Source organism: Rattus rattus, chromosome 1 (assembly GCF_011064425.1).
Source record: "Rattus rattus isolate New Zealand chromosome 1, Rrattus_CSIRO_v1, whole genome shotgun sequence".
Classification (NCBI taxonomy): domain Eukaryota; kingdom Metazoa; phylum Chordata; class Mammalia; order Rodentia; family Muridae; genus Rattus; species Rattus rattus.
In genome coordinates, this window is record NC_046154.1 from 34,869,036 (window position 1) to 34,888,555 (window position 19,520).

The 19,520-nt window shown below is 41.8% G+C and overlaps 1 protein-coding gene across 1 annotated transcript in view; it reads left to right on the forward strand.

Annotated features, from left to right (window-relative positions):
- Macf1 (microtubule actin crosslinking factor 1) overlaps positions 1-19,520 on the forward strand; it is a 323,248-nt gene that overhangs the window by 275,295 nt on the left and 28,433 nt on the right. Inside the window, 20 exon segments of the mRNA XM_032898600.1 lie at positions 841-1,000; positions 1,311-1,637; positions 2,598-2,682; positions 3,347-3,588; positions 4,274-4,480; positions 7,333-7,452; positions 7,980-8,087; positions 9,206-9,424; positions 10,890-11,093; positions 11,748-11,756; positions 12,587-12,818; positions 13,393-13,619; positions 14,742-14,864; positions 14,955-15,056; positions 15,428-15,529; positions 15,620-15,793; positions 15,878-16,033; positions 16,157-16,354; positions 16,785-16,913; positions 17,528-17,701. Of these exon segments, the coding sequence (XP_032754491.1) occupies positions 841-1,000; positions 1,311-1,637; positions 2,598-2,682; positions 3,347-3,588; positions 4,274-4,480; positions 7,333-7,452; positions 7,980-8,087; positions 9,206-9,424; positions 10,890-11,093; positions 11,748-11,756; positions 12,587-12,818; positions 13,393-13,619; positions 14,742-14,864; positions 14,955-15,056; positions 15,428-15,529; positions 15,620-15,793; positions 15,878-16,033; positions 16,157-16,354; positions 16,785-16,913; positions 17,528-17,701 (3,298 nt within the window).

The following is a 19,520-nucleotide window of genomic DNA, read 5'->3' on the forward strand; positions in this document are numbered from 1 at the left end:
TTTTAAAAACTAAAAAACAAAATCTTCTACTGAGCTGCATGCCTCCACAGTACCAGACCTTTTACAATGGCTAAGTACAGTCTGTTCTCTGTGTCGGAATCCAGCGTTATGACCTTTTATTACTAATTTGGTACTCATACTGGTTGGTTACTTATTTCCGTTTTTTTTTTTTTTTTTTAATCTAAGACAACTTCCTCTCTCCTTTTTAGTTTATGGTATACTTAAAGCCCAAGTTTAACATTGACATTATATAGAATTTAAGATTCCAAATGACTTAGAAAGTATGTGTGTGTTTGTCTTAAATTTGGCTTGAAATTGTCAGAAGCCTAACTGGATTTTTGAAACTGGGAGGGGCTTTTAACTCACAGGAGTAATCTACTCTTAACTCACATACAGGGATAGCAAGGATAGAATAAAACATGAAAACAGTTGATTTGGAGCTCCTTCAAGTCGTATTTGTTGTAGCCCTATGTTCAGGTTGTGCACACAATGCATTCCATTCTGATGTGCATCAGTGTGGTCTAAGCTCTGCTAGAAGAGCTCCTTCTATCCTTAGCCTGCTACTACTCATGAGACAATTAGAGAAATCTTTGTCCAAGCCATCAGGGTTAGCTTTCTTTTAATCATGGGATAATTATCCTGCCCACCTTAGAGAAGGTCAGTGGAAATGGATGCTGTGAAAACTTTTACAGCTACAAGTAGTCCTACCAAGTAAGGCATGCTCTGTTTACTGTGAGCACTTAGACCACGCCTGGTGAAGACTGCTCTTACTGAATTTCATTCTGCACGACTCCTAATGTGACTCTCTGCCTGAGCAACTTGTTCTGTGTGTTTGTGTAGGCAAAAGCAGCTGGAGGATATCTTGGTTCTGGCTAAACAATTCCACGAGACAGCTGAGCCTATTTCTGACTTCCTATCGGTCACAGAGAAAAAGCTTGCTAACTCGGAACCTGTTGGCACTCAAACTGCCAAAATACACCAGCAGATTATTCGTCACAAGGTAGGAAGGTGATGCCACAGATGAAACAACCAGAGGTAGACCTGACAAGGCACAGCTTCCTCTAGATGTTCCATGGAGTTTTTAGTTTAGGATGAAGCACATCTTGGAAAAGTTAGGTTGGGTTGGAGTAGAAGTAGACATTGACTAATAGGTGAACATCGAGAGAGAAGAGCGGCTGTGTCACTTCTCTCATTGTTTTTGCTGCGCAGCAGGTGGATTTTATTTTAATTTGTTCTGTTGTTATTCATTGTGTCATGTTTGCTTTTCATTTTCTTTTCTGTTACTCATTTTTTTCCATCTGGATTTCCAGGCTCTAGAGGAAGAAATAGAAAACCATGCAGCAGATGTGCAGCAGGCAGTTAAAATCGGGCAGTCCCTCTCCTCCCTGACATGTCCAGCAGAACAGGGCATCATGTCAGAAAAGCTAGACTCATTGCAGGCCCGATACAGTGAAATTCAAGACCGGTGCTGTCGGAAAGCATCCCTGCTTGAGCAGGCACTGTTCAATGCTAGACTGTTCGGGGAGGATGAGGTGGAGGTGCTCAATTGGCTGGCTGAGGTTGAGGACAAGCTCAGTGCAGTGTTCGTAAAGGATTACAGACAGGATGTCCTGCAGAAACAGCATGCCGACCACCTGGTATTTGTGTTTTCATTCTTATGGTTATGTTACTGAATTATTTTGTCATTTTGACATGTATTTCTTTTCATTTCTCTTTCTTTTAATTTCTTTTCCCCCCTTCATTCCAAATACTTCAACTGTATTGTGTGAATTGCATATTTATACGTACAAGTGCATAATTGAGTTGTTGCCAAGTACTAAATCTTTCTGGATAGGCCATGAATAAATACTTACATTTAACAAGCTGAACTGATGATTCTAAATTGTACAGGTTAGAGTCAGGGTCCATCTCAATTGCACATTGGGTAATTACATCAATGGATCAGTAGGTTTTCATTTGAGCAGATGAGGGCATTCTGTAACAAACCACATACATCTGAATGGTGGCCATAATCTCATCATGTACCTGTACCTTAAGAGCATTTCTGAAATCCTGGAGATTCTGTGTCATCTTATACAATGCGCCTGTTTTGATCTTTTTTTAATTATGTGTCTGTGTGTATATGTGCATGTCAGTGCAGAGGCCAGACATGTCAGATCTGTGTGGAGGTGGATGCCAGCTGCCTTTTGGTGGTGGTGGGAATCAAACCCAAGTTCTCTGGAAGAGCGGTTCCTATTCTTAACTGCTGAGCCTTCTCTCCAGCCATGTTTCAGTTTTCTTTACAAAGTATCGTTATTTTAGACATAATGAGCATTTTCGTTATGTTTCATTTCTAACCTTCTTGTGTTTGAGTTTGATACTGGTTGATTGGTAAAGCTGATTTTATCCTAAATCTTTCCTCACCTGGCACAAAAGAGAACTTGCTATAAAGCATTTCTTAGTTGTGTTTAGTAGAGTAACCAAAGAGATAAATGAAGTAGTCAAATGTTGATTGTGAACTGAGCTGCTAATCTCCTGATGTGTTGTCCTTTTAAAGTCTCAGAGTTCATCCCTCTGTTATGCTATAGTTTCGAAATTAATGCTCTTCTTCCTTTCAGGCTTTAAATGAAGAGATTATTAATAGAAAGAAGAATGTAGATCAAGCTATTAAAAATGGTCAGGCTCTTCTAAAACAAACTACAGGTACTTTGAAAAGTGTACCTCCTAGCACCTCTTTGAGATTGTTTTATTTTATGTTTTGAGTATTTTGCCTATATGCATATCTGTGCACCACATGTGTACTCGGTACCCTCAGAGGCCAGAAGAGGGCATTGGGTCCCCAGAACTGGAGTTACAGGTTGTTATGAACCACCCTATAGGCTCTTTTGGAACCAAATCCAGGTCCTCTAAGCCATCCTGCCAGCCTGACTCTGTTCTTAAAGATCATAAGCACGCAGTGTTGGCCATTGCTCTTGTTTGATGGGAACCTTGATATTTCTGATCATATTGCTGTACGTGCTCCAGGGAAGCTGCTAACATGTTCATTTTCTGCTAAAACTTTCGAAAACTACAAGACTTAGTTGTCTTATCTGGTTATAGATGACAGTTCCTCCTACCTCCTAATACACTGAACACTCAGCAAAGTTTTGGGAACATCTAGAGGCACCTGCAGCTGAATTTTGAGCTTAATCTCAGAAATGATTTATGTGGTTGGGGGTTCATTTCCAGTTTCCCCTCAGTTTGGGATATTAGGTGAAGTCAGGACATAGCAAGAGTCTATGAAATGTAAGCTCTAATTTAAAGACAGATTAAAGGGTTCCTTCCATCTCCATCCTGAGAGCTCCTTCATGCTCTCTCTTCTTCACAGGTGAGGAGGTGTTACTTATCCAGGAGAAGCTGGACGGAATAAAGACCCTTTATGCAGACATCACGGTCACTAGCTCCAAGGCCCTCAGAACTTTAGAACAAGCCCGGCAGCTGGCCACCAAGTTCCATTCTACATATGAGGAACTGACTGGGTGGCTGAGGGAGGTGGAGGAGGAGCTGGCGGCCAGTGGAGGACAGTCTCCCACAGGGGAGCAGATACCCCAGTTTCAGCAAAGGCAGAAGGTATGCCATCATTTTACACTCTAACAGGAAAGAGGTTCCGTCTTTGTCTGAATCATGTTTCCTTACCTTTACCTCAGAACTAAACCATAACCAAAGCATAGGACTGTAGTGAAGAGGAAAGAAGCTGATTTCCAGGTACCTAGGAAGTTCGCTTGCCGAGTCACGCCTAATTCACCTCCACCGTTCGTTCATTCTCTAAAAAGGAGGCACGATTTGGAGACCAGAAGAAGACAAGTGAAAAGGAGGCAGGGGAGATGGATGAGGGCACTGGAAGGGAACGAACAAGAACAATTGAGGAAAGGAATTAAGTGGGGGAGGTGCTTCATAGTTCTGATTCTGCTTCAGGGTCAAATGCAGTACTGGATGCACAGAAATTCTATGTGGGTATTTGTTATGTTAAATGCCGCTAGTTAGAGCATTAAGGAATAGAAAGAAAGAACTGTTGTTTTATAGGAAGCAATGTGGCTCAAATTTTGCAGACTGTTGTAAGTAAGCAGCAGTTAAGCTGAAAATCAGGTTTCAAAATGATTGAAAATGTAAGGCAGAGAAAAAAAGCTGAAGGAAGGAGGTCAGTGCCCTGCTGGGATGTGTGCTGGAGATAGGCTCCCCCCACACCCCAACACACACACTGCTGCTGCTGGGCTTAATTTAGCAAGGCGTGGCCTGAAAACCTTTCCCTCCTTAGGAACTGAAGAAGGAGGTCATGGAGCACAGGCTGGTGTTGGACACCGTGAATGAGGTGAGCCATGCGCTCCTAGAGCTGGTGCCTTGGAGAGCCAGAGAAGGACTGGATAAACTTGTGTCTGATGCCAACGAGCAGTACAAACTGGTCAGTGACACCGTTGGACAAAGGGTAGATGAAATTGATGCTGCTATTCAGAGATCACAACAGGTAAAGTTTATAATTCTGTGTGCTAGTGTTTTAGGCCACGGAATGTATGTATGGTGTCTAGTGCTATAACCTACATAAGTACGGGCTCAAGAAGAATAATGAGATCAAAATAAATAGAACAGGGGTTGGGGATTTAGCTCAGTGGTAGAGCACTTGCCTAGCAAGCGCAAGGCCCTGGGTTCGGTCCCCAGCTCCGAAAAAAAGAAAAAAGAAAAAGAAAAATAAATAGAACAAACATTCTTTAATAATGGGAATCTCTTTGAAGAGATTTGATCCAGATTAGAACCAAAATACTCAAGCACTTGGTACACTGAAAACCTTGCAAAAAGAGTCCTATGTTAAAGCTATCTTTTTATTTATTTGTTTTTGGGTTTTTGTTCATTTGTTTTCCTTTTATATGTGTGGGTGTTTTTTCTGCATATGTCTGTGCACCATGTTTGTATCTGCTACTAAAGAAACTAGAAGAGGCCAACACATGGGTTCTGTAAACTAAACCCAGGTCTTTTGAAAGAGCTCTTGACCTCTCTGTACTATTATTCTCTCTAACCGTCTCCCCGCCTCCCTTATGTAGGCTCTCACTGTGTAGCTCCATCTTAGCCTTAACTGCACAGAAATCAACCTGCCTCTGCCTGCTGAAAGTTGGGGTTTAGGTGTACAGCAGCACTATTTTAGCATTCAATGGGAAAGGGAAAGATACCAAGAACTATAATTACTTTCAAATATGCAAACCAAAATAGCACAGCCACCCAAAAGAGAATCTTTTAGTAAACACAGGTTTCATGTTTCCCTTTCTCCTTCTGCTTTGGGGGAGGGGAAGGCCTTCATCTTCCTAAGGCATTGCTGTGTCACACAGCTGGCCATGTATGTATTACTATGCCAGAAACACACACACACACACACACACACACACACACACACACACACACACACACACACACATGACTAGATAATTCCTTGGATTCGCAGTGATAAACAAATGTTTTCTGAACTATGAAGACTTTTTTGACTCCAGCTACATCCCCAATTTGTCTTTAGGCTTGTCCCTAATCAGTGCCAGTTATCGTCACTTACAACGTAATATACTTGGGAAACTGACTTCTCACACTCTCCCTATACACATATACTTTGAGACAGTGTGATGTGGCCTAGTCGTCCCCCAACTCACATTTCTTCACATCCCAAGTACTAGGATATAAGCCTTCTCCACCATGTGCAGTTCATTACTTTTCTCTTTAAATATAGGTTTAGCATCACCTAATCCACAATATCTAGAAGATGCTAAACCAGTCATGTTGTCTATATAAATATTCTAAAATTCAGAATATTTCTGTTCCTAAGCATTTCCAATAAGGGGAAGTATCTTAGTTAGGGTTTTATTGCTGTGAAGAAATACCATGACCAAGGCAACTCTTATAAAGAAAAACCTTTTTCTATTTATTTATTTATTTATTTATTTATTTATTTATTTATTTAATGTATGTGAGTGCTCTATCTGCATATGCATATGCATGCCAGAAGAGGGCTTCAGATCCTAGTATAGATGGTTGTGAGCCACCATGTGGTTGCTGGGAATTGAACTCCATACCTCTGAAAGAGCAGCAGACAATGCTCTTAACCTCTGAGACATCTCTTCAGCCCCCAAAGGAAAACATTTAATTGAGGCTGGCTTACAATTTCAGAGGTTTAATCCATTATCATCATAGTGGGAAGCATTATAGAATACATACAATCATGGAGTTAGAGAAGGAGCCATGAGTTCTATGTCTTGATCCGCAGGCAGCAGAAGGGGACTGTGTTACACTGGCCAGACTTAAACATATATGAGACCTCAAAGCTGGCCTCCACAGTGGCACACTTCCTCCAACAAGGCCATACCTCCTTATAGTACCACTCTGGCCAACCATTCAAACACATGAGTCTATGGGGGGGCCAAACCTCTTCAAACCACCACAGGACCTTAAACAGAGATTAGCAAAATTGAAGAAAAGGTTATAAAAATTAGAGCACTCTTAATGATCAACAGTTATACAGAGAATGTTCTTAGGTCTTGTGATTGAGTTTGGGGTTCTTCTTGATCCCATCCATCATCTGAGCAAGTTCTTTCAAGTTAACACTACTCAGCTATCCATTTTCATTATAAACTTATATTTAAACACCTACATCTAGGCATGATGGTACACACTTGTAATCCCTTAGGAGGCTAACGTAGAATTATCACAAGTTACCTGGGTTCCATCAAAAGGCCTTGTCCCAACATAAGTACAAGATAATAAGTATTTTATTTGTAAGTAAATCTACTACTGTTTAGTGTTAGAATTGGAAAGTCAACAGAGTACCATTCCATTAAAGTTCTCTGATTAGAAGCATACTTTGAAAGATTCTGTTATTTTTACTAAGTTTTATAGCTTCTTTTGAAGGAGTTGAATTTAAATTTTCTATATCTTTGTTATAATTTTATTTTATTTTTGTTAATTTTGTGAGACAAGATATGCCTGTGTAATGCAAGCTGGCCTCACACACAATCCTCCTGCCTCAGCCTCCCAAGTGATTGAATTATAGGCATGTAGTACCACATCTGGCCTAAAGTAACACGCATTGTCACCCCTGTCCTCCCTGTGGTGCTGGGGATTGAGCCACGGCCTCATGCTTATTTAGCAAGTGCTTTACCATTTGCCACAAAGTCCCCATCGCTTGGTTTGTGAGTCTTAATGAAAGTGTTCCCAGTTCTAAATTTACTTTTTGAGGTACAACTATATTTCTGAAAGTCCAGGCCTTTCTGTGTTAAGATAGTTTTCAGATGCAGGAAGGAGATGTCGGCTGTGTATAACCTGTTCATTTTTCCTGACTATTAGTACGAGCAAGCTGCTGATGCAGAACTAGCTTGGGTTGCTGAAACAAAGCGAAAGCTAATGGCACTTGGTCCAATTCGTCTAGAACAAGACCAGACTACTGCTCAGCTGCAGGTACAAAAGGTAAATACAGACGAGCCAAGCGCTCCCCTGTCCTGACGGGGATGAGTTTGTGACATCTCAGATTAAGTAGAATGGTTTAATAAGTGATGGTAGAAGTTAATCGATAAATACTTGAGTGAGAAAAATATATTTTGCTTTGTGGAAAAGGATAAATAAACCTTTGAATCGGAGAAAGAATAGTTAGCGATTTTCTAGAAAATTTAGGAAGGAAAATGTTTCTGTGAACAGCTAGAATGATAAGCATCAAAAACACTTTGAAAGAGGATAGGTAAGAGTTGAACTTTAGGGGTTGGGGATTTGGCTCAGTGGTAGAGCGCTTGCCGAGGAAGCGCAAGGTCCTGGGTTCGATCCCCAGCCCTGAAAAAAAAAAAAAAAAAAAAAAAAAAAAAAAAAAAAAGTTGAACTTTAAGGATACTTCTTAAGTATTTGTAAAGCTAGGAATTTCATTTGGTGTCGACACTTCACCAGTACAGACACAGAGCAGGGTCCTCTCACTTCCTGATTTAATCCTAGTTCACTCTTCAAAGGCTTTCTCCATTGACATCATTCGACACAAAGACTCCATGGATGAGCTCTTCAGTCACCGAGGAGAGATCTTTAGCACATGTGGGGAGGAGCAGAAGGCTGTGCTGCAGGTGAGTTACACTTGTTCTTCGTGCTGCTGCTTTGTAAAAACACTTTACATCCCGGTGGAAGCATCCCTCCCTCCTGTCTCAGCTCCTCCCTTCTCCCCGCTTTCTCTCCCTTTCTCAGAGGAGGGGAGGCCTCCCATGGACATCAGCCCACCTTAGCACGTCAGGTTCAGGAGGACTAGGCGCTTCTTCTAGTGAGCCTAGACAAGGCCGCCCAATTTGGGAAGGAGATCTAATGGCAGGCAAGAGAGTCAGAGACTGCTTCAGTTGTTAGGGATCCTGTGTGAAGACCAAGCTACACATCTGTTACATATGTGTAAGGGCCTAGGCCAGGCTGCTTTTCTTAAATCATGGTAAATTGAAAGTGGAACTACAAAATAAAGTTTTTAAAGTGTTTTGGTTTTTTTTTTTAACCTGCTGGACTTCCTGATTACTGATAGGTCAGGGCATGGTGGTACATGCCTATACCCCAGCACTTGAGAAAGGCAAAAAGATCTCAAGTTCCAAACTAGTCTATGTTGTGTTTGACCTGATCTGAAAAGTACCACCCAAGGTGCATGGTAAGCACTATTTTCTTGGCTTTAAAAAAAAAATACTTGATCTGTTCCTTTTAAGCATCTGAAGAGTAAGTGCTAGGTTTAGAAACGTTTTCTTTTAAGCCAACACTTTGCAGTGTCCACTTTCTTATTTTGTTGGGCTAATGTTGTCTCATTGTTGTGTCTCTTTTGTCGTTAGTTTGCTCACTTTTTGAAACTAAGCTCTGGTTGTCGTGGAACTCAAAGAAATGACCTGGCTCTGCCTCACCACCACACCTAGCCCTAGAAGATTATTTTTATTATGTCTTTCTTGTTCTGTTTTACTACCTTTTAAACTAAATTCGTACTTTTTAGATTCTAGAAATAATGCATATGTATGCTAAATTTGAATTAAATATAAAGAGGAAACTTAAAAAAAATCACTTATTTTATTAGTCCATCTTTTTTAGTGTGTTTTACACTTGAGAGAGAGAGTGTGTGTGTGTGTACAATTTATACATACCTTTATACATACCTGCTTTTTTTGTTTTGGAAAAAGAGTTTCTAATAGTAATCCTTTTTTTCCTTTTACTGTTTGTCTCCTAGGAGAAGACCGAGTGCCTAATACAGCAATATGAAGCTGTTAGCCTGCTTAACTCAGAGCGCTATGCTCGCCTAGAGCGAGCACAGGTCTTAGTGAACCAGTTTTGGGAAACGTACGAAGAGCTCAGCCCCTGGGCTGAGGAGACCCTAGCGTTGATAGCACAGCTGCCGCCTCCTGCTGTGGACCATGAGCAGCTCAGACAGCAGCAGGAAGAGATGAGGGTACGGAGCATGCGATTCTCTTGGGTGAAAACGGGCTATGTAACCTCCTGGAAAACTGCAGCTATAAGGCCTGCAGGACGAGTTTTATTTACAAAGTTAATTCCTACCCAGAATTTCTTTTCATGATGAAAATTCATGTTAGGTTTTCTTCATTGTTCAATATTAATTGACTAAAGAATAAGATTATAGATGTGTCAAGAAGCTGTCGGCCATGTATGGTAGGTAGCACATGCTTGTAGTCCCAGCATTCTGGATGTTGGGGTCATGATCTAGAGGACAGCCTGGGGTACAGAGAAGTTCTGGTCCAGGCTGGGTGATAGTAAGACTGAGTCTCAAAAGGTTGATTTAGATGAGAAAGACATGTAAAGCACCTTTGTAATAGGGATCAAAAGAGCTAACTAGGGCTGGGGGAGGGGGGGTGGAGCGTGGTGGTAGAGTATTCGTCCCAGGCCTGTGGCCCAAAGTCAGATCCCCAGGCTACAAGAAAAAACAAAGAACCAACTAAATCGAGGAAATTTGAAATGTTTCTGAGACTTGTCAGATATTATTAGGTGTGACTGGATGGCCCTTTCGTTTGATTCGAGTAAGAGCTGTGAAAGAACTAGTCAGAAAGTATTTGCCTCCTATACTTAAGAAGAAAAAGAAATTCGTAGACGTAGCAGCTAAACTGTTACTGTGAGTGATGCTTTACTTGTAAGTGTTCGCTTCCGGTTTACGGTTCCTCCTCAGTACTGTTACCATCTTTCCTTCTTTCTTTTCTTCCTTTCTTTAATGGAGAGAACTGACTTGTACAAGTTCACCTCTGATTCCTTTTTTTTTTTTTTTTTTTTTTTAGATTTATTTGTTTCATGTTTGTGAGTACACTGTTGTTTCAGACACACCAGAAGAGAACATCAGATCCCATCACAGATGGTTGTGAGCCACCATGTGGTTGCTGGGACTGAACTCAGGACCTCTGGAAGAGCAGTCAGTGCTCTTAACCACTGAGCCATCTCTCCAGCCCTCCCATATTTATTTAAGTAAAAGGTGTAAACTAAGCATAGCAGCAAAGTCAGAGTGGCTGAGTTACCAAATGATTGCTATTCTCAAGCCACCTGCTTGCTGACTCAGTCTGAAGTGTAGACATACTAAGCTATGTAAATTAGAATGTCATGCAAAGACATAAAGACCAGCATGACATAGTATCAGGGTAGGAGGTGAGGCAGGCTATGCCCAGGAGGGTTTCCTTAGTGATTGGACCTCTGATCTGGTTTGGGAACTTAAGAGAATTATATAGCTGGAGCCCAAGACTCCCCATAAACAAGGAGAGAGTAGGACTTGCTGATATTACCTCTGAATAACTGCTCGCTATTTTTGGTTTGTTATGATCTAAGAAACCTCACTCTTGGCCTCACTCCTTATGTTTTTGTAGATTATTGCTTGTTCTCTTCACTCATTGTATTTTAATTCATATTTCTTCCCATAGCAACTAAGGGAATCCATTGCTGAACACAAACCTCACATTGATAAGATACTAAAGATAGGTCCACAACTGAAGGAGCTAAACCCTGAAGAAGGGAAAATGGTTGAAGAAAAATACCAGAAAGCAGAAAACATGTATGCCCAAATAAAAGATGAGGTTCGCCAACGGGCCCTGGCTCTGGATGAGGCTGTGTCCCAGTCTGCTCAGGTATGTGTGACTGTTAGGACCCTCTGCTGTACACTGGCCTAAGGAAAGGCCCTGTGTTGCCGACACAGCATCTGTAGAGCAGGAACCTCTGCTTGCCTTTGTTCCCAGCACCGTGCACTGAAACTGCATGAGAGGTAAAGGCCTGGCTGGGAGATGTAAATGTTTATTGATGGTTTCTCTGAAAGCTTCATGCTATAATGACTCTTTAGCAGGGACGATATGAAGATGAATTAATTTTGTAGATCCCAAACCAGTAATTACTCAACAAAAGTCAGGTCCCAGCTGGGCCTGTTAGTGGTAAGCTTTAGAACAGCAGCACATTAACATGAGCAGCCAACTTTTTAAGTTCACAAAAACTGTGTCCAAAGGGAGAAGTACACCAAAAAGGGAAATCCACCAGCGGTAGACTTTATAGCATGCGACTGCTCCCTTCTCAACTAATATATTGCTGTTAATGGCACATTCGTCGTGTCTGGGTGTTTATTCCTGTGTTGAGTCAGTATTTTTGGTCAATACTTGTACTTACTCAAGTTTCCCACTCCCGTCCCATCTCACCCCATTGTGGAATGTGTTCCTTTGTGTTGTTGCCGCCTGCTCCTGTCTTCCTCACACCGCCTCATCCCATTGTTGTGTTGACTGCGCCCACCATTACAGATTGCAGAGGTAAGGTGCCCACTCATGCCCATGGGAACCTGTTTCTCTGAGAGCTGAGGACATTGCATAGAAGAAAGCTTCTCTTACCTTTTTTGGAAGTTTAGTGTGACCATCTTGTTTGGGGTGGAGTATAAATGTTAAAGAGAGATGGAAAATGATTTTGTTAAAGAAATTTTTCTTGTAGGGCACTTAACATCGATCAGTCTTGCTCAGTATTAAATCCAGAGTTGGTTTAGATGGGTTTCTTTTTTAAACAAAAACTCATCTGTGCTGTTCTCACTTTCCAATTTTATATCAAATCATAAATAAAAATGTTATGGTTTTATTCAAAGTACCAGGAAAGTGTGAAGGTTCGATTACCCTTCCCTCTTACCTTTCAGCATGGCCCTTTTCCTTTGTCCCACACTGAGTCGTCAGACTGCATACCATAGTACTTCAGCCTCCCAGCCATTCCACATGTTAAGCTCCCATCCATGTACATAGCGGTGGAGGTCATCTAACCTTGTCCGGTCTGCTGCATGCACTCTCTCATCTGAGATGCTAAGTACTCACTCTGACAGGCTTGTCCCTTTCTGACTTGGAGAAGTATTCTGACAATACTAACCATTTTTGTTTTATTTTTGGTATATTACTTAGCATTTTTTGAGTCACAAAATAAATACTGCCATTTCCCCTCTCTGGGCCAGCTCTAGTATACTGTATCTATTTTTTTTTTTTTTAAGCCATTGTGCTAGGCTGAACACAGGCTATCCTAAACAATAGGTTTATACTTATGGCCTCACATGCCCTCCAGTATGGTGAAGTATTGCTGTGGTGTCTAACAACCCAACCTTGTTTAGTTTCATGATAAAATTGAACCCATGTTGGAGACTCTGGAGAATCTGTCCTCTCGCCTGCGAATGCCGCCCCTGATCCCTGCTGAAGTAGACAAGATCAGAGAGTGCATCAGTGACAATAAAAGTGCCACCATGGAGCTGGAAAAACTGCAGCCATCCTTTGAAGCCCTGAAGCGTCGGGGAGAGGAGCTCATTGGGAGATCACAGGGAGCAGACAAGGATTTGGCTGCAAAAGGTACTTGGTGGATCTAATTGTTTTTAAGAAAGATAATAGAATGGACTGCAGGCTGTGGATCTCTCCAGCGTCCTACCCAGAGCCACTTCTCAAGTAATGAGGATTCCAAAAAGTCTGTGGAATTCATTTAGAATTCAGAACACATTTCCCTATTGAAATAAGGTTACAATTGGAAGCTCAATTCCCAGGCCAGGAAACAAGTGTTCCTTTAACCCCTGATGTGAGTATCACAGTATCAATAGTGGGCAGAACATAACCACCTTTTGTAACACTTTCCATGGGAAATTTGCAGAAAGTTCAGTGAGAACATTAGAAGGAAGCGTTTCCATCTCAGCCCTTTGTGAGTAACAGGCTTTTATCTTACTGGACATTTGTGTGGTATTTTCAGATTGCTTCTGTGGTTGCTTTCTGAGGAAGATCAACATATTAGAAAATAAGCAGAGGCCTCTGTTAAAGTAGACAAGTAGAGATGATAGTGAACTATAAATAATGTCAGAAGTAGATTGAATTTCAGGGGAAATTAGATTCGGAATTTAGAGAGCCTTGTGTTCACATCTCCTCTTTGCTCCTTCAGAAATCCAGGACAAGCTGGATCAAATGGTATTCTTTTGGGAGGACATTAAAGCACGGTCTGAAGAGCGAGAAATTAAATTCCTTGATGTCCTTGAGTTAGCGGAGAAGTTCTGGTATGACATGGCAGCCCTCCTGACCACCATCAAAGACACACAGGAGATTGTCCATGACCTGGAAAGCCCTGGCATTGACCCGTCCATCATCAAGCAACAGGTTGAAGCTGCTGAGGTAACAAAGACATGAAGCACCATCTTGTATGTGGGTCCTTTAACATGCTGTATCCATGTTATTAGGGTAACATGCTGTATCCATGTTATTAGGGTATGCGTGTGGTTGTATGTGTGCTGGTGGTGATGGTTTGTTTTGTTTTCGTGGTTTTCTTGCTATGCTGAGGATTGAACCTGGGGTTTCATACATGCTGAGCAAGTGCAGGGCCACCGAGCTAAGCCCCGGACCCCTGAGTTACATTGCGGTAGCTGCCAAGCCAGGCTGAGTGTCGTGAAAGCTTTGTTTTGTTTTTAATGTGGAACTTTTTTCACTTTTAGGAAGAAAATTAGAAATTCTGAATTCATCATCCAGGGATAGCAAGTTACTTAAACACATCTTTTTCTAGTCTTTCTGGGCAGTCTAATTTTCACTAGACTGACTTCACATGATATTCGTTTGGCATAAGCAATACCTGGTCTCACCATCTTCTTTTAGATTTTTCCATATGGAAACTCTCCCCTTCTTTATTCCTCTGTTGGTGTGTGGACCATGCCTCAGGCTCTGACAAAGAACTGTTTGTGTTTAAGATTATGTAGCCCATCTGTGACACTGCTCTGTCAGCACTGACAGTGGTGACCTGTACTGTGTTGTTCCATAAACTTCTTCTCAGAGACAGGAAGAGCTGGTAAATTATCAAAGCTCAGTGTATACTCCAAATTTATGCTCTTCTGGCCATTTTGCCGTCACTATATGCTCATATCTTATAACTTATGTATATAATACTTTCCAGAGACAGGGTTTCTCTGTGTAGCCCTGGCCATCCTAGAGCTCACTCTGTAGATGAGGCTGGCCTTGAACTCACGGAGATTTGCTTGTCTGTGCCTCCCAAGTGGGAATAAGGGTGTGCACCGCCATGCCCCATGTAAGACATTTACATTATATATCCATGGACCGCTTGTGAGTTGAGGCGGAACTCTCTAGATAAGCAATATCTTAAGAGTAAAAACCATTTTGTGATTCTTGAGGTTTTGCTTAGTGTTTGCTCTTGATGGGGGGGGAATGGGGAGGGTCTGTGCTGCATTTGCAAAGCTTGAGAAGCTCTGCTCTGCTTTCTGCTCTGACTCTCTGCTCCTTTTCATATAGACTATTAAGGAGGAGACAGATGGTCTGCACGAGGAGTTGGAGTTCATTAGAATCCTTGGAGCAGATTTGATTTTTGCCTGTGGGGAAACGGAGAAGCCTGAAGTGAAGAAGAGCATTGATGAGGTGTGGAGCGTGGGTGGGGTTCAGATGAGATAGAGCACAGCAGACCAGAGAGGTCTTACTAGAAGAATTTGACTCAATGTTTCCCCCTAGATGAATAATGCTTGGGAGAACTTAAATAGAACTTGGAAAGAACGACTAGAAAAGCTCGAGGACGCCATGCAAGCTGCTGTGCAGTATCAGGACACGCTCCAGGTACGAGGCTGGGGGATGCCCACAAGAGAAATGCATGTGCTGCTTCCTCTCAGAGTGCCCCACCCTCAGTACTTCAGTGTTCTGAAGCCCAAGACAGTGTTGCTTTCTTGGCCTAAGTTTCCCACTTCTGTTGAGAAAAGTGTTGATATAAAATACATCCAGGCTTCAACTACTCCTGCTGTTTTCTTGTCATTGCCTACTTGTCATATTTGTACCCATTCAGCTGCTCAGTGAAGCTGACCTAATTGTGTACGTCACTGCTTGCTAGTGAGCCTAAACCCACACAGTCATGAAGCCCAGCATTGATAAGGAAATGTTCCTTCTCTCCTAACGTTGTGTTTTCTTGTTACGCCCTTGTGTTTTTATTTCAGGCCATGTTTGACTGGCTGGATAACACTGTAATCAGACTCTGCACCATGCCCCCGGTGGGCACTGACCTCAACACTGTCAAAGATCAGCTGAACGAGATGAAGGTCTGTACCCAGGAATGGCTTGGAAAAGACAGTTGCTTCTTTTTAATAATGAAGACCAGTTAATGTTAACATTAAGTAAATCTTTTATAGGAGTTCAAAGTAGAAGTTTACCAACAGCAAATTGAGATGGAGAAACTCAATCACCAGGGTGAATTGATGTTAAAGAAAGCTACTGATGAAACTGACAGAGATATTATACGAGAACCACTGACAGAACTCAAACACCTCTGGGAGAATCTGGGTGAGAAGATTGCACATAGACAGGTAAGGCTGGGGGATCATGCGCTGGCGAACCACCGTCTGCCTGCTCTGATTTCCTAACAAGTGTTCCTTGTCTGTCCTGAGCAGCATAAGCTGGAGGGCGCTCTCTTGGCCCTCGGCCAGTTCCAGCATGCCCTAGAAGAGCTGATGGGTTGGCTGACTCACACTGAGGAGCTGCTGGATGCTCAGAGGCCAATAAGTGGAGACCCAAAAGTCATTGAAGTTGAGCTTGCAAAGCACCACGTAAGTGTTTTCATTTCTGCATAACTGTCAGTTTGAGACCAGTTACTGCCACCAGATGCTTAATGTCATATGGACCTTAAGGTCATCAAAAGACATAAATTATGTCATTCAATGTTATTTTAGGTTCTAAAAAATGATGTTTTGGCTCATCAAGCCACAGTGGAAACAGTCAACAAAGCTGGTAATGAACTCCTTGAGTCTAGTGCTGGAGATGATGCCAGCAGCCTAAGAAGCCGCCTGGAAACCATGAACCAGTGCTGGGAATCTGTGCTGCAAAAGACAGAGGAGAGGGAGCAGCAGTTGCAGTCAACTCTGCAGCAGGTATGCGTGTCCTCAGTCTAGATGGACTGCACTGGGGGGTCCACACAAGGGGCAAGGAAGCTATCTGGGGTTGAACCCTTTTGAAAAGAGCAGCTCTGGATGGATGGGTCTTTTGGGATTATTTAGTTCAGGGTGTTTACTGTTCACAGTTAATCACTCTGACCAACTTGTTTTGAGATTCAGGTTTTTCCTATAGCAAGCCAGGCTTCTCCCCATTCAACAATCCATCCGATTGCAGTGGGCATGTATACTGTGTTATAGTGAGGTCGGAAGGATTTACTAGGTTCTAGCCATAAGCAAGCAGATTAAGATATTAAGCAAGCTGCCCTGAGTCAGCTTCAGATGTTCCCACTATGCTCAGATCATTCCAAAAGTTGACTTTTATAGCTGATTGCTTACTGAAACTGCTGATATGTCTTTTTCTCAAAAGGCCCAGGGTTTCCACAGTGAAATTGAAGATTTCCTCTTAGAACTCAATAGAATGGAGAGCCAACTTTCTGCATCTAAACCTACAGGAGGACTCCCGGAGACAGCTAGAGAACAGCTTGATGCGCATATGGTAACAGCGGTTTCTTCAGAGGGCACAGGAGCGTCTTAATTCAGTGGCCTCTCTGAGAGACATAGACTTTGGGAGTCTGTGATGTTAGTTAGTGCAGCTCTGCTACAGACTGCAGTCCTGACACAAACAGCAACAGCAAAGGAAAGTCAGCTAGAAAGGCCCAGGGAGCAGGTCAACTGAGTGTCCATCCATTGGTGAGCAGAATGCTGACCAGGGTGTGAGCACCACCAATGTGTTTGTGTTCAGTAAGAGTTTACAGAACTCTGAAAGATACTGACAGTATTTAAACAGCGGCTACAAAGAACAGAAGGCAACATAATTTCTAGGCAAATCCTTATGAAAAAGCAAAAATAAATTATTACAAACTATTTTTGAGGTCTTTGATCCATGAAAAAGTAATTTTATTTTCTTGGCGAGTTGATTGTTTTCATATTAAGGGAGAATTCTGTGTTTAATTTATAACAGCTCGTACTCGGAGCTGAACCTAAAAGGGACTTATATCAAGACAAGGCCTTCCTGGACTTTTCCAGACTGTACTTTTACTGTGTGAAGTCTGTGTGTATGGGGTCTTTTGGTAAATAGATACTGATACCTTTTGCTGCCTTCTTTTGTAGGAACTGCATTCCCAGCTGAGAGCCAAGGAGGAGATTTACAACCAGTTGCTTGACAAGGGCAGGCTTATGCTCCTCAGCCGCGGTGATTCTGGGTCTGGCTCAAAAACAGAGCAGAGTGTAGCGCTCTTGGAACAGAAGTGGCATGTGGTCAGCACTAAGGTGGAGGAAAGAAAGGTACCACTGCAGAGGATTGTTTGAGCAGAGTGCTTGGTGACTATGACATCATGTCTGTATTTTCAAAGATGAGTGTGTTGCGATATGTCAGAGAACTTCCTCATAATGGACTATATATTAATTTATCTGACAGTAACCTTTAGTTTGTGTTCCTACTTACAAAGTTTTGCTGGAGTTTATAACATTGAATTGAGAAGATGGGGACAGGGCAATGTAAGAAGTGTGACCAGCAATTTTCTTTAAAGGAATTTTACTGAAGATTGGAAGAAAAGTAAATTATGACCTCTTCCAACTAATTCTCAGAAATTGGATTTTCTCCTTTATAAGAGGAAAAGAGGGGTTGGGGATTTAGCTCAGTGGGGTTGGGGATTTAGCTCAGTGGTAGAGCGCTTGCCTAGGAAGCACAAGGCCCTGGGTTCGGTCCCCAGCTCCAAAAAAAAGAACCAAAAAAAAAAGAGGAAAAGAGGGGGATACGAAATCAAAGCCTTTTTTAAAAAGTTGAGGTTTGTTTGTTTGTTTTTTGTTTTGTTTTGTTTTTTATGGCTACAGAGTCTTATTCTCTTCTTTGATAGTCAGGTCAGGTATAAAATCTGCGAATAAACCATTGGCCACATCCACTCAATAAATAGTGAGAAAGTGTGTTAGGTGTTAGGAAGTACTAGGTGTTATGGAGAGTGAACAAGCCTACCCAATCGTTTTGGAATGGTTGAGCAGAACACAAAACACGTTCACCCATACTAAGAGACATTTTTAGAGAAGCACTAGTTTGTAAAGTAGTCCTGGTGGAGACTAGCCAAAAGAACTAGTGTAAGCCTGTGTTGATTTTTGTTCTCTGTCCTATAGAAGGCAGAGAGAAATTAAAAGAGAAATTGAGTCAGAGTCTAACTCAATTACAATTTTTTTTTTAAGATTTATTTATTTATTATATATAAGTACAGTATACTTCAGCCACACCAGAAGAGGGCATCAGATCTCATTACAGATGGTCGTGAGCCACCATGTGGTTGCTAGGAGTTGAACTCAGGACCTCTGGAAGAGCAGTCAGTGCTCTTAACCTCTGAGCCATCTCTCCAGCCCTCAATTAAGTTTTTTAATAAGGATTTTGAGACGCAAGAGTCTCAAATTTAAGGGCAGCGTGGGCTGTACAGCAAGAAAAAGTAGACTTGAGTATTGATTTCTTTTTTTTTTTTTTTTTTAAAGTTTTATTTAAATATTTTTAATTTTTTTTTTTTTTCAAGATTTTTTTTTATTGTATGTGAGTACACTGTAGCTGCCTTCAGACACACCAGAAGAGGGCATCAGATCTCATTACAGATGGTTGTGAGCCACCATGTGGTTGCTGGGATTTGAACTCAGGACCTCAGGAAGAGCAGTCGGTGCTCTTAACCACTGAGCCATCTCTCCAGCCCGAGTATTGATTTCTAAACAGCTCTGAAAGCTTTGGCTTTAGTACCCACCTGATTGATATTGTTTATATCGTCTTTTTTTCCCATGTTAGAGATTGAACCTAGGGTCTCGATTCTAACTGTACATTGTATGTCTTTAGAACATTCATTATAAAATAGCCTGAAAGGATCTAATCAACTGCAATTAGTAGCAGTTTCAGTTTTTAGTGTACAAAAAACAAGAGAGTGATTTTATTTATTCTTTGAATTATTCATTTTAATATATTCTGGATGTAATCATCTTTTTAAAAAAAATCATCATTTTACTTTACCTGCCTAGTGGATGGCCACAGTTATCCACTGAGAAGCTAGGGCGAGAAACCCCGAAGGGTGGATAGAGCTTGTGGGCCGCAACTCGGCCTGGGAATGTGCTA